At 49.9% G+C, this 21,600-nt stretch overlaps 1 protein-coding gene across 1 annotated transcript in view; it reads right to left on the bottom strand.

Moving 5' to 3' along the window:
• Positions 1 to 19,481, bottom strand: part of LOC147119513 (FH1/FH2 domain-containing protein 3-like) — a 404,368-nt gene extending 384,887 nt beyond the window's left edge. Inside the window, exons 1-2 of the mRNA XM_085984111.1 lie at positions 18,870 to 19,481; positions 15,657 to 15,812 (exon numbers count right to left, since the gene is read on the bottom strand). Of these exons, the coding sequence (XP_085840237.1) occupies positions 15,657 to 15,812; positions 18,870 to 19,481 (768 nt within the window). The remainder of the gene's footprint in view (positions 1 to 15,656; positions 15,813 to 18,869) is intronic.
• Positions 19,482 to 21,600: the final 2,119 nt, after the last annotated feature.

The following is a 21,600-nucleotide window of genomic DNA, read 5'->3' as shown; positions in this document are numbered from 1 at the left end:
GACACACACTCACTGACACAAACTGACACTCACTCACTGACTCACACTCACTGACACAAACTGACACACACTCACACAAACTGACACACACTCACTGACACAAACTGACACACACTCACTGACTCACACTCACTGACACACACTCACTGACACAAACTGACACACACTCACTGACACAAACTGACACACACTCACTGACACACACTCACTGACACACACTCACTGACACAAACTGTCACACACTCACTGACACAAACTGACACACACTCACTGACACACACTCACTGACACAAACTGACGCACTCACTGACACACACTCTGACACACACTCACTGACACACACTGACACACTGTAACACACTCACTGACACACACTCACTGACACACACTGACACACACTCACTGACACACACTCACTGACACATACTGACACACACTCACTGACATACTGACACACACTCACTGACACAAACTGACACACACTCACTGACACACACTGACACAAACTCACTGACACACACTGACACACACTCACTGACACACACTGACACACACTCACTGACACACACTCACTGACGCACACTCACTGACACAAACTTACACACACTCACTGACACAAACTGACACACACTCACTGACACACACTGACACACACTGACACACAATCACTGACACAAACTGACACACACTCACTGACACACACTGACACACACCCACTGATACACACTCACTGACACACACTCAGTAACACAAACTGACAGACACTCACTGACACACACTCACTGACACACACTCACTGACACACACTCACTGACACAAACTGACACACACTCACTGACACACACTGACACACACTCACTGACACACACTCACTGACACAAACTGACACACACTCACTCACACAAACTGACACACACTCACACAAACTGACACACACTCACTGACACACAGTCACTGACACACACTCACTGACACACACTCACTGACACAAACTGACACACACTCACTGACACTCACTGACACACACTTACTGACACAAACTGACACACACTCACTGACACAAACTGACACACACTCAATGACTCAGACTCACTGACACAAACTGACACACACTCACACAAACTGACACACACTCACTGACACAAACTGACACACACTCACTGACTCCCACTCACTGACACACACTCACTGACACAAACTGACACACACTCACTGACACAAACTGACACACACTCACTGACACACACTCACTGACACACACTCACTGACACAAACTGTCACACACTCACTGACACAAACTGACACACACTCACTGACACACACTCACTGACACAAACTGACGCACTCACTGACACACACACTGACACACACTCACTGACACACACTGACACACTGTAACACACTCACTGACACACACTCACTGACACACACTGACACACACTCACTGACACACATTCACTGACACATACTGACACACACTCACTGACATACTGACACACACTCACTGACACAAACTGGCACACACTCACTGACACATACTGACACACACTCACTGACACAAACTGGCACACACTCACTGACACATACTGACACACACTCACTGAAACACACTGACACACACTCACTGTCACAAACCACCACACACTCACTGACACACACTGACACACACTGACTGACACACACTGACACACACTCACTGACACACAACTGACACACACTCACTGACACACACTCACTGTCACAAACTGACACACACCCACTGACACACACTGACACACACACACTGTCACAAACTGACACACTCACTGACACACACTCACTGACACACACTCACTGTCACAAACTGACACACACTCACTGACACAAACTGACACACACTCACTGTCACAAACTGACACACACTCACTGACACAAACTGACACACACTCACTGACACAAACTGACACACACTCACTGACACACACTGACACACAATCACTGACACACACTGACACACACTCACTGTCACAAACTGACACACACACACTGACACAAACTGACACACACACACTGACACAAACTGACACACACTCACTGACACACACTGATACACACACACTGACACACATTGACACACACTCACTGACACACACTGACACACACTCACTGTCACAAACTGACACACACACACTGACACAAACTGACACACACACACTGACATTCACTGACACACACTCACTGACACACACTGACACACACTCACTGTCACAAACCGACACACACTCACTGACACACACTGACACACACTCACTGACACACAACTGACACACACTCACTGACACACACTCACTGTCACAAATTGACACACACACACTGACACACACTGACACACACACACTGTCACAAACTGACACACTCACTGACACACACTCACTGACACACACTCACTGTCACAAACTGACACACACTCACTGACACAAACTGACACACACTCACTGTCACAATCTGACACACACTCACTGACACAAACTGACACACACTCACTGACACAAACTGACACACACTCACTGACACAAACTGACACACACTCACTGACACAAACTGACACACACTCACTGTCACAAACTGACACACACTCACTGACACAAACTGACACACACTCACTGACACAAACTGACACACACTCACTGACACACACTGACACACAATCACTGACACACACTGACACACACTCACTGTCACAAACTGACACACACACACTGACACAAACTGACACACACTCACTGACACACACTGATACACACACACTGACACACATTGACACACACTCACTGACACACACTGACACACACTCACTGTCACAAACTGACACACACACACTGACACAAACTGACACACACACACTGACATTCACTGACACACACTCACTGACACACACTCACTGACACTAACTGACACACACTCACTGACACACACTCACTGACACAAACTGACACACACTCACTGACACACACTGACACACACTCACTGTCACAAACCGACACACACTCACTGACACACACTGACACACACTCACTGACACACAACTGACACACACTCACTGACACACACTCACTGTCACAAATTGACACACACACACTGACACACACTGACACACACACACTGTCACAAACTGACACACTCACTGACACACACTCACTGACACACACTGGCACACACTCACTGACACAAACTGACACACACTCACTGACACACACTGACACACACTCACTGTCACAAACCGACACACACTCACTGACACACACTGACACACAATCACTGACACACACTGACACACACTCACTGACACACACTGACACACACTCACTGACACATACTGACACACACTGACACACACTCACTGACACAAACTGACACACACTCACTGACACACACTCACTGACACACACTCACTGACACAAACTGACACACACTCACTGACACACAGTGACACACACTCACTGACACACACTCACTAATACAAACTGACACACACTCACTGACACAAACTGACACACACTCCCTGACACAAACTGACACACACTCCCTGACACAAACTGACACACACTCCCTGACACACACTCCCTGACACAAACTGACACAAACTGACTGACACACACTCACTGACACACACTCACTGACACACACTCACTAACACAAACTGACACACACTTACTGACACACACCGACACACACACACTGACACACACACACTGACACAAACTGACACACACTCACTGACACACACTCACTGACACACACTCACTAACACAAACTGAAACACACTCACTGACACACACTTATTGACACACACACACTGACTAACACAAACTGACACACATTCACTAACACAAACTGACACACAATCACTGACACACACTGACACACACTCACTGACACACACTCACTAACACAAACTGACACACACTCACTGACACACACTCACTGATACACACTCACTGACACACACACACTGACACACACACACTGACACAAACTGACACACACTCACTGACTCACACTCACTGACACACACTCACTAACAGAAACTGACACACACTCACTGACACACACTTAGTGACATACACACACTGACTAACACAATCTGACACACATTCACTGACACAAACTGACACAAACTCACTGACACACACTGACACAAACTCACTGACACACACTGACACACACACTCAGAGACACAAACTGACACACACTGACACACACTCACTGACGCACACTCACTGACGCACACTCACTGACACAAACTGACACACACTCACTGACACAAACTGACACACACTCACTGACACACACTCACTGACACAAACTGACACACACTCACTGACACAAACTGACACACACTCACTGACACACACTGACACACACTCACTGACACACACTGACACACAATCACTGACACAAACTGACACACACTCACTGACACACACTGACACACACCCACTGAAACACACTCACTGACACACACTCAGTTACACAAACTGACAGACACTCACTGACACACACTGACACACACTCACTGACACACACTCACTGACAAACACTCACTGACACACACTCACTGACACAAACTGAAACACACTCACTGACACACACTGACACACACTCACTCACACACACTCACTGACACAAACTGACACACACTCACTCACACAAACTGACACACACACTGACACACACTCAGTGACACACACTGACACACACTCACTGACACAAACTGACACACACTCACTGACACATACTGACACACACACGCTGACACAAACTGACACACACTCACTGACACACAATCACTGAAACGCACTCACTGACACAAAGTGACACACACTCAGTGACACACACTGACACACACTCACTGACACAAACTGACACACACTCACTGACACACACTGACGCACACACGCTGACACAAACTGACACACACTCACTGACACACACTGACACACGTTCACTGAAACAAACTGACACACTCACTGACACACACTCACTGACACACACTCACTGACGCACACACACGGACACAAACTGACACACTCTCACTGACACAAACAGGCACACACTCACTGACACACACTGACGCACACTCAGTGACACAAATTGACACACACTCAGTGACACAAACTGACACACACTCAGTGATGCACACACACTGACACAAACTGACACACACTCACTGACACAAACTGACACACACTCACTGACACAAACTGACACACACTCACTGACACACACTGACACACACTCACTGACACAAACTGACACACTCACTAACACAAACTGACACACTCACGGACACACACTGACACTCACTCACACAAACTGACACATACTCACTGACACAAACTGACACACTCACTGACACAAATTCACTGACTCACACTCACTGACACAAACTGACACATACTCACTAACACACACTCACTGACACAAACTCACTAACACACACTCGCTGACACAAACTGACACACACTCACTGACACAAACTGACACACACTCACTGACACAAACTGACACATACTCACTGACACAAACTGACACACTCACTGACACAAACTCACTGACTCACACTCACTGACACAAACTGAAACATACTCACAAACACACACTGACACAAACTCACTAACACACACTCGCTGACACAAACTGACACACACACACTGACACAAACTGACACACACTCACTGACTCACACTCACTGACACACACTCACTAACAGAAACTGACACACACTCACTGACACACACTTAGTGACATACACACACTGACTAACACAATCTGACACACATTCACTGACACAAACTGACACACACTCACTGACACACACTGACACAAACTCACTGACACACACTCACTGACACACACTGACACACACTCACTGACACACACTCACTGACGCACACTCACTGACACAAACTTACACACACTCACTGACACAAACTGACACACACTCACTGACACACATTGACACACACTCACTGACACACACTGACACACAATCACTGACACAAACTGACACACACTCACTGACACACACTGACACACACCCACTGATACACACTCACTGACACACACTCAGTAACACAAACTGACAGACACTCACTGACACACACTCACTGACACACACTCACTGACACACACTCACTGACACACACTCACTGACACAAACTGAAACACACTCACTGACACACACTGACACACACTCACTGACACACACTCACTGACACAAACTGACACACACTCACTCACACAAACTGACACACACTCACACAAACTGACACACACTCACTGACACACAGTCACTGACACACACTCACTGACACACACTCACTGACACAAACTGACACACACTCACTGACACTCACTGACACACACTTACTGACACAAACTGACACACACTCACTGACACAAACTGACACTCACTCACTGACTCACACTCACTGACACAAACTGACACACACTCACACAAACTGACACACACTCACTGACACAAACTGACACACACTCACTGACTCACACTCACTGACACACACTCACTGACACAAACTGACACACACTCACTGACACAAACTGACACACACTCACTGACACACACTCACTGACACACACTCACTGACACAAACTGTCACACACTCACTGACACAAACTGACACACACTCACTGACACACACTCACTGACACAAACTGACGCACTCACTGACACACACTCTGACACACACTCACTGACACACACTGACACACTGTAACACACTCACTGACACACACTCACTGACACACACTGACACACACTCACTGACACACACTCACTGACACATACTGACACACACTCACTGACATACTGACACACACTCACTGACACAAACTGACACACACTCACTGACACACACTGACACAAACTCACTGACACACACTGACACACACTCACTGACACACACTGACACACACTCACTGACACACACTCACTGACGCACACTCACTGACACAAACTTACACACACTCACTGACACAAACTGACACACACTCACTGACACACACTGACACACACTCACTGACACACACTGACACACAATCACTGACACAAACTGACACACACTCACTGACACACACTGACACACACCCACTGATACACACTCACTGACACACACTCAGTAACACAAACTGACAGACACTCACTGACACACACTCACTGACACACACTCACTGACACACACTCACTGACACAAACTGAAACACACTCACTGACACACACTGACACACACTCACTGACACACACTCACTGACACAAACTGACACACACTCACTCACACAAACTGACACACACTCACACAAACTGACACACACTCACTGACACACAGTCACTGACACACACTCACTGACACACACTCACTGACACAAACTGACACACACTCACTGACACTCACTGACACACACTTACTGACACAAACTGACACACACTCACTGACACAAACTGACACACACTCAATGACTCAGACTCACTGACACAAACTGACACACACTCACACAAACTGACACACACTCACTGACACAAACTGACACACACTCACTGACTCCCACTCACTGACACACACTCACTGACACAAACTGACACACACTCACTGACACAAACTGACACACACTCACTGACACACACTCACTGACACACACTCACTGACACAAACTGTCACACACTCACTGACACAAACTGACACACACTCACTGACACACACTCACTGACACAAACTGACGCACTCACTGACACACACACTGACACACACTCACTGACACACACTGACACACTGTAACACACTCACTGACACACACTCACTGACACACACTGACACACACTCACTGACACACATTCACTGACACATACTGACACACACTCACTGACATACTGACACACACTCACTGACACAAACTGGCACACACTCACTGACACATACTGACACACACTCACTGACACAAACTGGCACACACTCACTGACACATACTGACACACACTCACTGAAACACACTGACACACACTCACTGTCACAAACCACCACACACTCACTGACACACACTGACACACACTGACTGACACACACTGACACACACTCACTGACACACAACTGACACACACTCACTGACACACACTCACTGTCACAAACTGACACACACCCACTGACACACACTGACACACACACACTGTCACAAACTGACACACTCACTGACACACACTCACTGACACACACTCACTGTCACAAACTGACACACACTCACTGACACAAACTGACACACACTCACTGTCACAAACTGACACACACTCACTGACACAAACTGACACACACTCACTGACACAAACTGACACACACTCACTGACACACACTGACACACAATCACTGACACACACTGACACACACTCACTGTCACAAACTGACACACACACACTGACACAAACTGACACACACACACTGACACAAACTGACACACACTCACTGACACACACTGATACACGCACACTGACACACATTGACACACACTCACTGACACACACTGACACACACTCACTGTCACAAACTGACACACACACACTGACACAAACTGACACAAACACACTGACATTCACTGACACACGCTCACTGACACACACTCACTGACACTAACTGACACACACTCACTGACACACACTCACTGACACAAACTGACACACACTCACTGACACACACTGACACACACTCACTGTCACAAACCGACACACACTCACTGACACACACTGACACACACTCACTGACACACAACTGACACACACTCACTGACACACACTCACTGTCACAAATTGACACACACACACTGACACACACTGACACACACACACTGTCACAAACTGACACACTCACTGACACACACTCACTGACACACACTGGCACACACTCACTGACACAAACTGACACACACTCACTGACACACACTGACACACACTCACTGTCACAAACCGACACACACTCACTGACACACACTGACACACAATCACTGACACACACTGACACACACTCACTGACACACACTGACACACACTCACTGACACATACTGACACACACTGACACACACTCACTGACACAAACTGACACACACTCACTGACACACACTCACTGACACACACTCACTGACACAAACTGACACACACTCACTGACACACAGTGACACACACTCACTGACACACACTCACTAATACAAACTGACACACACTCACTGACACAAACTGACACACACTCCCTGACACAAACTGACACACACTCCCTGACACAAACTGACACACACTCCCTGACACACACTCCCTGACACAAACTGACACAAACTGACTGACACACACTTTCTGACACACACTCACTGACACACACTCACTAACACAAACTGACACACACTTACTGACACACACTCACTGACACACACACACTGACACACACACACTGACACACACACACTGACACAAACTGACACACACTCACTGACTCACACTCACTGACACACACTCACTAACACCAACTGACACACACTCACTGACACACACTTAGTGACACACACACACTGACTAACACAAACTGACACACATTCACTAACACAAACTGACACACACTCACTGACACACACTGATACACACTCACTGACACACACTCACTGCCACAAACTGACACACACTCACTGTCACAAACTGACACACACTCACTGACACAAACTGACACACACTCACTGACACAAACTTACACACACTCACTGACACAAACTGACACACACTCACTGACACACACTGACACACACTCACTGACACACACTGACACACAATCACTGACACAAACTGACACACACTCACTGACACACACTGACACACACCCACTGATACACACTCACTGACACACACTCAGTAACACAAACTGACAGACACTCACTGACACACACTCACTGACACACACTCACTGACACACACTCACTGACACAAACTGAAACACACTCACTGACACACACTGACACACACTCACTGACACACACTCACTGACACAAACTGACACACACTCACTCACACAAACTGACACACACTCACACAAACTGACACACACTCACTGACACACAGTCACTGACACACACTCACTGACACACACTCACTGACACAAACTGACACACACTCACTGACACTCACTGACACACACTTACTGACACAAACTGACACACACTCACTGACACAAACTGACACACACTCAATGACTCAGACTCACTGACACAAACTGACACACACTCACACAAACTGACACACACTCACTGACACAAACTGACACACACTCACTGACTCCCACTCACTGACACACACTCACTGACACAAACTGACACACACTCACTGACACAAACTGACACACACTCACTGACACACACTCACTGACACACACTCACTGACACAAACTGTCACACACTCACTGACACAAACTGACACACACTCACTGACACACACTCACTGACACAAACTGACGCACTCACTGACACACACACTGACACACACTCACTGACACACACTGACACACTGTAACACACTCACTGACACACACTCACTGACACACACTGACACACACTCACTGACACACATTCACTGACACATACTGACACACACTCACTGACATACTGACACACACTCACTGACACAAACTGGCACACACTCACTGACACATACTGACACACACTCACTGACACAAACTGGCACACACTCACTGACACATACTGACACACACTCACTGAAACACACTGACACACACTCACTGTCACAAACCACCACACACTCACTGACACACACTGACACACACTGACTGACACACACTGACACACACTCACTGACACACAACTGACACACACTCACTGACACACACTCACTGTCACAAACTGACACACACCCACTGACACACACTGACACACACACACTGTCACAAACTGACACACTCACTGACACACACTCACTGACACACACTCACTGTCACAAACTGACACACATTCACTGACACAAACTGACACACACTCACTGTCACAAACTGACACACACTCACTGACACAAACTGACACACACTCACTGACACAAACTGACACACACTCACTGACACACACTGACACACAATCACTGACACACACTGACACACACTCACTGTCACAAACTGACACACACACACTGACACAAACTGACACACACACACTGACACAAACTGACACACACTCACTGACACACACTGATACACACACACTGACACACATTGACACACACTCTCTGACACACACTGACACACACTCACTGTCACAAACTGACACACACACACTGACACAAACTGACACACACACACTGACATTCACTGACACACACTCACTGACACACACTCACTGACACTAACTGACACACACTCACTGACACACACTCACTGACACAAACTGACACACACTCACTGACACACACTGACACACACTCACTGTCACAAACCGACACACACTCACTGACACACACTGACACACACTCACTGACACACAACTGACACACACTCACTGACACACACTCACTGTCACAAATTGACACACACACACTGACACACACTGACACACACACACTGTCACAAATTGACACACACTCACTGACACACACTGGCACACACTCACTGACACAAACTGACACACACTCACTGACACACACTGACACACACTCACTGTCACAAACCGACACACACTCACTGACACACACTGACACACAATCACTGACACACACTGACACACACTCACTGACACACACTGACACACACTCACTGACACATACTGACACACACTGACACACACTCACTGACACAAACTGACACACACTCACTGACACACACTCACTGACACACACTCACTGACACAAACTGACACACACTCACTGACACACAGTGACACACACTCACGGACACACACTCACTATTACAAACTGACACACACTCACTGACACAAACTGACACACACTCCCTGACACAAACTGACACACACTCCCTGACACAAACTGACACACACTCCCTGACACACACTCCCTGACACAAACTGACACAAACTGACTGACACACACTTTCTGACACACACTCACTGACACACACTCACTAACACAAACTGACACACACTTACTGACACACACTCACTGACACACACACACTGACACACACACACTGACACACACACACTGACACAAACTGACACACACTCACTGACTCACACTCACTGACACACACTCACTAACACCAACTGACACACACTCACTGACACACACTTAGTGACACACACACACTGACTAACACAAACTGACACACATTCACTAACACAAACTGACACACACTCACTGACACACACTGATACACACTCACTGACACACACTCACTGCCACAAACTGACACACACTCACTGTCACAAACTGACACACACTCACTGACACAAACTGACACACACTCACTGACACAAACTGACACACACTCACTGACACACACTGACACACAATCACTGACACACACTGACACACACTCACTGTCACAAACTGACACACACACACTGACACAAACTGACACACACACACTGACACAAACTGACACACACTCACTGACACACACTGATACACACACACTGACACACATTGACACACACTCACTGACACACACTGACACACACTCACTGTCACAAACTGACACACACACACTGACATTCACTGACACACACTCACTGACACACAGTCACTGACACTAACTGACACACACTCACTGACACACACTCACTGACACAAACTGACACACACTCACTGACACACACTGACACACACTGACTGACACACACTGACACACACTCACTGACACACAACTGACACACACTCACTGACACACACTCACTGTCACAAATTGACACACACACACTGACACACACTGACACACACACACTGTCACAAACTGACACACTCACTGACACACACTCACTGACACACACTGGCACACACTCACTGACACAAACTGACACACACTCACTGACACACACTGACACACACTCACTGTCACAAACCGACACACACTCACTGACACACACTGACACACAATCACTGACACACACTGACACACACTCACTGACACACACTGACACACACTCACTGACACATACTGACACACACTGACACACACTCACTGACACAAACTGACACACACTCACTGACACACACTCACTGACACACACTCACTGACACAAACTGACACACACTCACTGACACACAGTGACACACACTCACTGACACACACTCACTAATACAAACTGACACACACTCACTGACACAAACTGACACACACTCCCTGACACAAACTGACACACACTCCCTGACACAAACTGACACACACTCCCTGACACACACTCCCTGACACAAACTGACACAAACTGACTGACACACACTCACTGACACACACTCACTGACACACACTCACTAACACAAACTGACACACACTTACTGACACACACTCACTGACACACACACACTGACACACACACACTGACACACACACACTGACACAAACTGACACACACTCACTGACTCACACTCACTGACACACACTCACTAACACAAACTGACACACACTCACTGACACACACTTAGTGACACACACACACTGACTAACACAAACTGACACACTTTCACTAACACAAACTGACACACACTCACTGACACACACTGACACACACTCCCTAACACAAACTGACACACACTCACTGACACACACTCACTGATACACACTCACTGACACACACACACTGACACACACACACTGACACAAACTGACACACACTCACTGACTCACACTCACTGACACACACTCACTAACAGAAACTGACACACACTCACTGACACACACTTAGTGACATACACACACTGACTAACACAATCTGACACACATTCACTGACACAAACTGACACACACTCACTGACACACACTGACACAATCTCACTGACACACACTGACACACACACTCAGAGACACAAACTGACACACACTGACACACACTCACTGACGCACACTCACTGACGCACACTCACTGACACAAACTGACACACACTCACTGACACAAACTGACACACACTCACTGACACACACTCACTGACACAAACTGACACACACTCACTGACACAAACTGACACACACTCACTGACACACACTGACACACACTCACTGACACACACTGACACACAATCACTGACACAAACTGACACACACTCACTGACACACACTGACACACACCCACTGAAACACACTCACTGACACACACTCACTGACACACACTGACACACAATCACTGACACAAACTGACACACACTCACTGACACACACTGACACACACCCACTGAAACACACTCACTGACACACACTCAGTTACACAAACTGACAGACACTCACTGACACACACTGACACACACTCACTGACACACACTCACTGACAAACACTCACTGACACACACTCACTGACACAAACTGAAACACACTCACTGACACACACTGACACACACTCACTGACACACACTCACTGACACAAACTGACACACACTCACTCACACAAACTGACACACACACACTGACACACACTCAGTGACACACACTGACACACACTCACTGACACAAACTGACACACACTCACTGACACAAACTGACACACACACGCTGACACAAACTGACACACACTCACTGACACACACTCACTGAAACGCCCTCACTGACACAAAGTGACACACACTCAGTGACACACACTGACACACACTCACTGACACAAACTGACACACACTCACTGACACACACTGACGCACACACACTGACACAAACTGACACACACTCACTGACACACACTGACACACGTTCACTGAAACAAACTGACACACTCACTGACACACACTCACTGACAGACACTCACTGACGCACACACACGGACACAAACTGACACACTCTCACTGACACAAACAGGCACACACTCACTGACACACACTGACGCACACTCAGTGATACAAATTGACACACACTCAGTGACACAAACTGACACACACTCAGTGACGCACACACACTGACACAAACTGACACACACTCACTGACACAAACTGACACACACTCACTGACACAAACTGACACACACTCACTGACACACACTGACACACACTCACTGACACAAACTGACACACTCACTAACACAAACTGACACACTCACGGACACACACTGACACTCACTCACACAAACTGACACATACTCACTGACACAAACTGACACACTCACTGACACAAACTCACTGACTCACACTCACTGACACAAACTGACACATACTCACTAACACACACTCACTGACACAAACTCACTAACACACACTCGCTGACACAAACTGACACACACTCACTGACACAAACTGACACACACTCACTGACACAAACTGACACACACTCACTGACACAAACTGACACACACTCACTAACACAAATTGACACTCAAGCACACACACACATACATATATATATACAGCCACATAACTATAGACACATATAACTGCATACAAATACTCTCTGCCGTAATAAGCCACCTCTCCCATTCAAAGTCTCACCTCGATTGCCTCCTTCTCCAGGACGCACTGGTCGAAGCTGAGGAGCGCAGCCCGGACAATGTGTGGGGCCGGCAGGGCAGTCAGGCCGATGTTGATGACATTGCTTCTCTTCATGTCCAGCACGGTCAGATCCTGCTTCCTCCCCACACTGCGCTTCTAAAGCAGAGGACAAGGCGGGCTCAGTGACATAGGTCAAGGTCAGTCAAGCAGCCTGCGTCCCATCGGGGAGGGCAAGGTCAGACTTTGACCTTTCACCCTCTGGGGACCTGGGTGTCATAAGAACATAAGAAACAGGAGCAGGAGTAGGCCATTCGGACCCTCGAACCTGCTCCGCCATTCAATAAGATCATGGCTGATCTGGAATTGGTCTCAACTCCACTTTCCTGCCCACTCCCCATAACCCTTGTTTTTCAAAAATCTGTCTGTATCCACCTTGAATATATTCACTGACTCCGCCTCCACAGCTCTCCGGGGTAGAGAATTCCAAAGATTCACGACCCTCTGAGAGAAGAAATTCCTCCTCATCTCTGTCTTAAATGGACGACCCCTTATTCTGAAACTATGCCCCTTGGGTCAACTCCAGTCCCAAACAGAGGGCGATGAAGGTCTCCTTTCTCTAAGGGGGGACCTGGGTAGGGTCATCGGGTCAGACATTGACCTTTCACCCTCTCTGACTTGGGTGTCAACGGTGCCTGTGTTGAGTGAGCTGATCCCAGCTGGGGGCGGGCGGTCGGGGAGACTACAATTTGGTTGGGGCGGATCCGTCAGGATCCCCCTCGCTGGAAAAGTGGGTCCGCTTCAGACATTGCGTAAGGGGGCAGCATCGTGTGGGTTGAGTCACGATGTCCAGGCAGTGGCCGGTGACGGCCGAACACATCCCCCCACCCCCCCCCGCAAGGGGTTCATGCCCGTTGGAGAGGGGAGGGAGAAATTCACAATCGACGGGGAGAAACATTCAGGGTTGAGCTGCAGATCAAGTCTCCGGTCTCTGGACAGCCGCAGGCCACAGTGAGTCTCCCTGCACGCGGTTGGCAGTTCGAACTCAGTCAAAAAAACAGCAGCGATTTACTTGCATTCACACAACGCTTTTCGCCAGCTCAGGACGTCCCAAGACGCTTCCTAACCAATGAAGTACTTTTTTTTTGGAACTGTGGTCACTGTCGTAATGTAGGAACTGTGGCGGCCAATTGGCACACAGCGGGATCCCACAAAGAGTACTGTGACAATGACCAGATCATCTGTTTTAGCCATGTTGGTTGAGAAATAAATATTGGCCCCAGGACACCAGGGGAGAGCAGTCGGGGCCCTCGGTTTTAGCGTCTCGTCCGAAAGACGGCCCCTCCGACAGTGCGGCGCTACCCTCAGGACCGGTGCCAGGGGGAAGTGTCGGCCCTGGATTATAGGGGCTCGAGTCTCTGCAGTGGGAGGCGAGAGTGAGACCGACTGAGCCACGGCTGAAGGGCGTGGGTTTGAGTCCCCACTCCAGAGATTCAAGCACTCATAATCCAGGGCCCACTCTCCCGGTGCCAGTACTGAGGGAGTGCTGCACTGTCGGAGATGCCGTCTCTCGGATGAGACGTTAAACCAAGGGCCCCGTCTGCCCTCTCAGGTGGACGTTAAAGATCCCACGGTCACAATTGGATGAAGAGCAGGTGGAGTTCTCCCCCAGTGTCCTGCGGCTAATATTTATCCTTCAACCAACACCACCAAAATAGGTTGTCTGGTCATTATCACTTCACTGTTTGTGGGATCTTGCTGTGCGCAATACAACCAACAATCCCGTTAAGCTGTGCGGCCGCGCAGCGGTCTGGAGGTCCCGTGCAGGCCGCTCACCAGCTTTTACATGGGGGGAGCCCCTCAGAAGCTAGGTATTCTGCGGCGAGTGTCTCACCTCCACTGACCAGAAACTTAACTGGACCAGCCACATAAATACTGTGGCAACAAGAGCAGGTCAGAGGCTGGGTATTCTGCGGTGAGTGTCTCACCTCCTGACTCCCCAAAGCCTTTCCACCATCTACAAGGCACAAGTCAGGAGTGTGATGGAATACTCTCCACTTGCCTGGATGAGTGCAGCTCCAGCAACACTCAAGAAGCTCGACACCATCCAGGACAAAGCAGCCCGCTTGATTGGCACCCCATCCACCACCTTCAACATTCACTCCCTCCACCACCGGCGCACCGTAGCTGCAGTGTGTACCATCTACAAGATGCACTGCAGCAACTCACCAAGGCTTCTTCGGCAGCACCTCCCAAACCTGTGACATCTTCCACCTAGAAGGACGAGGGCAGCAGGCGCATGGGAACACCACCACCTCCAAGTTCCCCTCCAAGTCACACACCACCCGGACTTGGAAATAGATCGCCGATCCTTCATCGTCACTGGGTCAAAATCCTGGAACTCCCTCCCTAACAGCATTGTGGGATTACCTTCACCACATGGACTGCAGCGGTTCAAGAAGACGGCTCACCACCACCTTCTTGAGGGCAATTAGGGATGGGCAATAAATGCTGGCCTTGCCAGCGACGCCTACATCCCATGAACAAATTTTTTTTAAACGTTCATGTGCGAAAATTTGAATGGCCCGCACAGCCATGGATCACACACGAGAAGCAAAGAATTATAGCGATCATTGATTACAACAGCGACCACATTTCACAAAAAGTACTTCATTGGCTGTAAAGCGCTTTGGGACGTCCTGAGGTGGTGAAAGGCGATGTAGAAATGCAAGTTCTTTCTTTCATTTCACCAGGACATCCCTAAAGTGCTTCGCGACTTATTAACAATTTGTTCACAGCTTGATCCCACAAGCAGCAATGAAAGAAATAACTGATTCATCTGTTTTAGTGATGTTGATTGAGGGATAAATATTGGCCCACGACAGCGGAGAGAACTCCCCCCTGCTCTTCTTCCAATAGTGGCCATGGGATCTTTTACGTCCACCTGAGAGGGCAGACGGGGGGGGGGGGGGGGGGGACCTTGGTTTTTAACGTCTCATCTGAAAGACAGCGCCCCCCCAACCCCCCGCCCCCAACGACAGTGCAGCACTTCCCTCAGTACAGGCACAGGGTGTGTCGGCCCTGGATTATGGGGCTCGGATCTCCGGAGTGGGGACTCGAACCCACGGCCTTCTGAGTCGGAGGCGAGAGTGAGATCGACCGAAAGCTGAAGGTCGAGGGTTCGAGTGCCGCTGCTGTTGAAGGTGGTTTCCGTACCTTGAGGAGCTGGAAGTCGCTGGTCTTGCACTCAAAGAGGTCCTGGAGCTTGTTGGTGTCGATGGCCACTGGCTCCAGGGTGGCCCAGATGGTTTGGGGCCCAAACCTGCTGTACTTGGGCAGGAGGGGCAGCTCCCTAAGCCCATTCCAAAACAACTTGAGGGTCTTCTTTGGGCTCGGCGCGCCGAAGTGAGACAGGCCGGAATGGATGGAGGCTCCTGGCAGCGGCGGTGGTAGTGGTGGGATTGGGACACCACCACTGAGGGGAGAACATGGAGGCAGAGGAGGAGGCGGAGGTGGAAGAGCTGATCCAGGAGGTCCAGGGGAACGCGGCCCCGCTCCCCAGCCCCTGCCCCCGTCCCCCACCGCATCGTAATCCTCTTCCTCCCAGAGGTCAGAGAAGTCCATGGTCTGGAGCCGGAGCTCCTTGACGTTCCTCAGGAGCGCCTCCCACATCTGATCCAGGTCCTTCCTCAAGCCAGGGCTCACGCCATCCCCGGCGGCAGTGGCGGCCGGCCGGCTGGGGCGGCCGGGTGGTGGAGGGCAAAGGTCGTCCCTCGCCCCGGGCCCGTCGGGGGCCTCGCAGCTGGGCACCAGCCTCTCGGTCTTCATCCCGTCGAGCACGCGAGCGGCCTGAGGCACCACTGCGGTGGCGAATGAAGAGAAAACCCGCTCAGGATTCCGGCGAGCTCGCAGCAAGATCTCCGAGGGAGGCGGGCGAGCCAACACTTAAGAGCTCCCACTCGGATCGACGTCTTTCTGAAGTGCGTCTGTTGATGTCTCTCCTGCCTCAGGCCCCTCGCCAGCTGATGGAATCTCCCGCTGCCCCCCCCCCCCAAACCGACATTAAGCCTTGCTGTTCGTGGCAACATTTCATGCTTGCTTTCCTCCAAGGAGCTCCAGCTTCCTTCTTGTGGTTTTGGCAGCCGCTCCGGCCAGACTGGGCACAGCTTCCTGACTGTGATAAGCAAGGTTCTCTGTCTCCAACAAGAGGCCGGCCACGCAGCTCACTGCCAACGCTGCCCAGCAGCTCGCTCTCGCTCTCGCTCTCACTCGCTCTCCCTGATTGCCCTCCCCTCCCCGTCTCATATTGCTTGTTTCTGCACAGTCCTCCCTCATGTCCCATAGCCCCTCAACAGATCAGCTGATGAATGGCCGCTGAGAGAGAGGGGGTGGAGAGAAGGAGAGCGGGGAAGAGAGAGAGAGGGATGGAGAGAAGGAGAGCGGGGAAGAGAGAGAGAGGGATGGAGAGAAGGAGAGTGGGGAACAGAGAGAGAGGGGGATGGAGAGAAGGAGAGCAGGGAAGAGAGAGAGGGGGATGGAGAGAAGGAGAGCGGGGAAGAGAGTGGGAGGGATGGAGAGAAGGAGAGCGGGGAAGAGAGAGAGAGGGATGGAGAGAAGGAGAGTGGGGAAGAGAGAGAGAGGGATGGAGAGAAGGAGAGCGGGGAAGAGAGAGAGAGGGATGGAGAGAAGGAGAGCGGGGAAGAGAGAGAGAGGGATGGAGAGAAGGAGAGCGGGGAAGAGAGAGAGAGGGATGGAGAGAAGGAGAGCGGGGAAGAGAGAGAGGGATGGAGAGAAGGAGAGCGGGGAAGAGAGAGAGAGGGATGGAGAGAAGGAGAGTGGGGAAGAGAGAGAGAGGGATGGAGAGAAGGAGAGTGGGGAAGAGAGAGAGGGGGTGGAGAGAAGGAGAGCGGGGAAGAGAGAGGGGGATGGAGAGAAGGAGAGTGGGGAAGAGGGAGAGAGGGATGGAGAGAAGGAGAGCGGGGAAGAGAGAGAGAGGGATGGAGAGAAGGAGAGCGGGGAAGAGAGAGAGAGGGATGGAGAGAAGGAGAGTGGGGAAGAGAGAGGGATGGAGAGAAGGAGAGCGGGGAAGAGAGAGAGGGGGATGGAGAGAAGGAGAGCGGGGAAGAGAGAGAGAGGGATGGAGAGAAGGAGAGCGGGGAAGAGAGAGAGAGGGATGGAGAGAAGGAGAGCGGGGAAGAGAGAGAGGGGTATTGAGAGAAGGAGAGCGGGGAAGAGAGAGAGAGGGATGGAGAGAAGGAGAGCGGGGAAGAGAGAGAGAGGGATGGAGAGAAGGAGAGTGGGGAAGAGAGAGAGGGATGGAGAGAAGGAGAGCGGGGAAGAGAGAGAGAGGGATGGAGAGAAGGAGAGCGGGGAAGAGAGAGAGAGGGATGGAGAGAAGGAGAGTGGAGAAGAGAGAGGGGGATGGAGAGAAGGAGAGCGGGGAAGAGAGAGAGAGGGATGGAGAGAAGGAGAGCGGGGAAGAGAGAGAGAGGGATGGAGAGAAGGAGAGTGGGGAAGAGAGAGAGGGATGGAGAGAAGGAGAGCGGGGAAGAGAGAGAGGGATGGAGAGAAGGAGAGCGGGGAAGAGAGAGAGAGGGATGGAGAGAAGGAGAGCGGGGAAGAGAGAGAGAGGGATGGAGAGAAGGAGAGCGGGGAAGAGAGAGAGAGGGATGGAGAGAAGGAGAGCGGGGAAGAGAGAGAGAGGGATGGAGAGAAGGAGAGCGGGGAAGAGAGAGAGAGGGATGGAGAGAAGGAGAGTGGGGAAGAGAGAGAGAGGGATGGAGAGAAGGAGAGTGGGGAAGAGAGAGAGGGGGATGGAGAGAAGGAGAGCGGGGAAGAGAGGGGGATGGAGAGAAGGAGAGTGGGGAAGAGAGTGAGAGGGATGGAGAGAAGGAGAGTGGGGAAGAGAGAGGGATGGAGAGAAGGAGAGCGGGGAAGAGAGAGAGAG

This window comes from Somniosus microcephalus, chromosome 4 (assembly GCF_052327205.1).
Source record: "Somniosus microcephalus isolate GS21.2 chromosome 4, FLI_Smic_1.0, whole genome shotgun sequence".
Classification (NCBI taxonomy): domain Eukaryota; kingdom Metazoa; phylum Chordata; class Chondrichthyes; order Squaliformes; family Somniosidae; genus Somniosus; species Somniosus microcephalus.
Note: the sequence above shows the minus strand (reverse complement) of the source record. Positions and strands in the feature narration are given on the sequence as shown.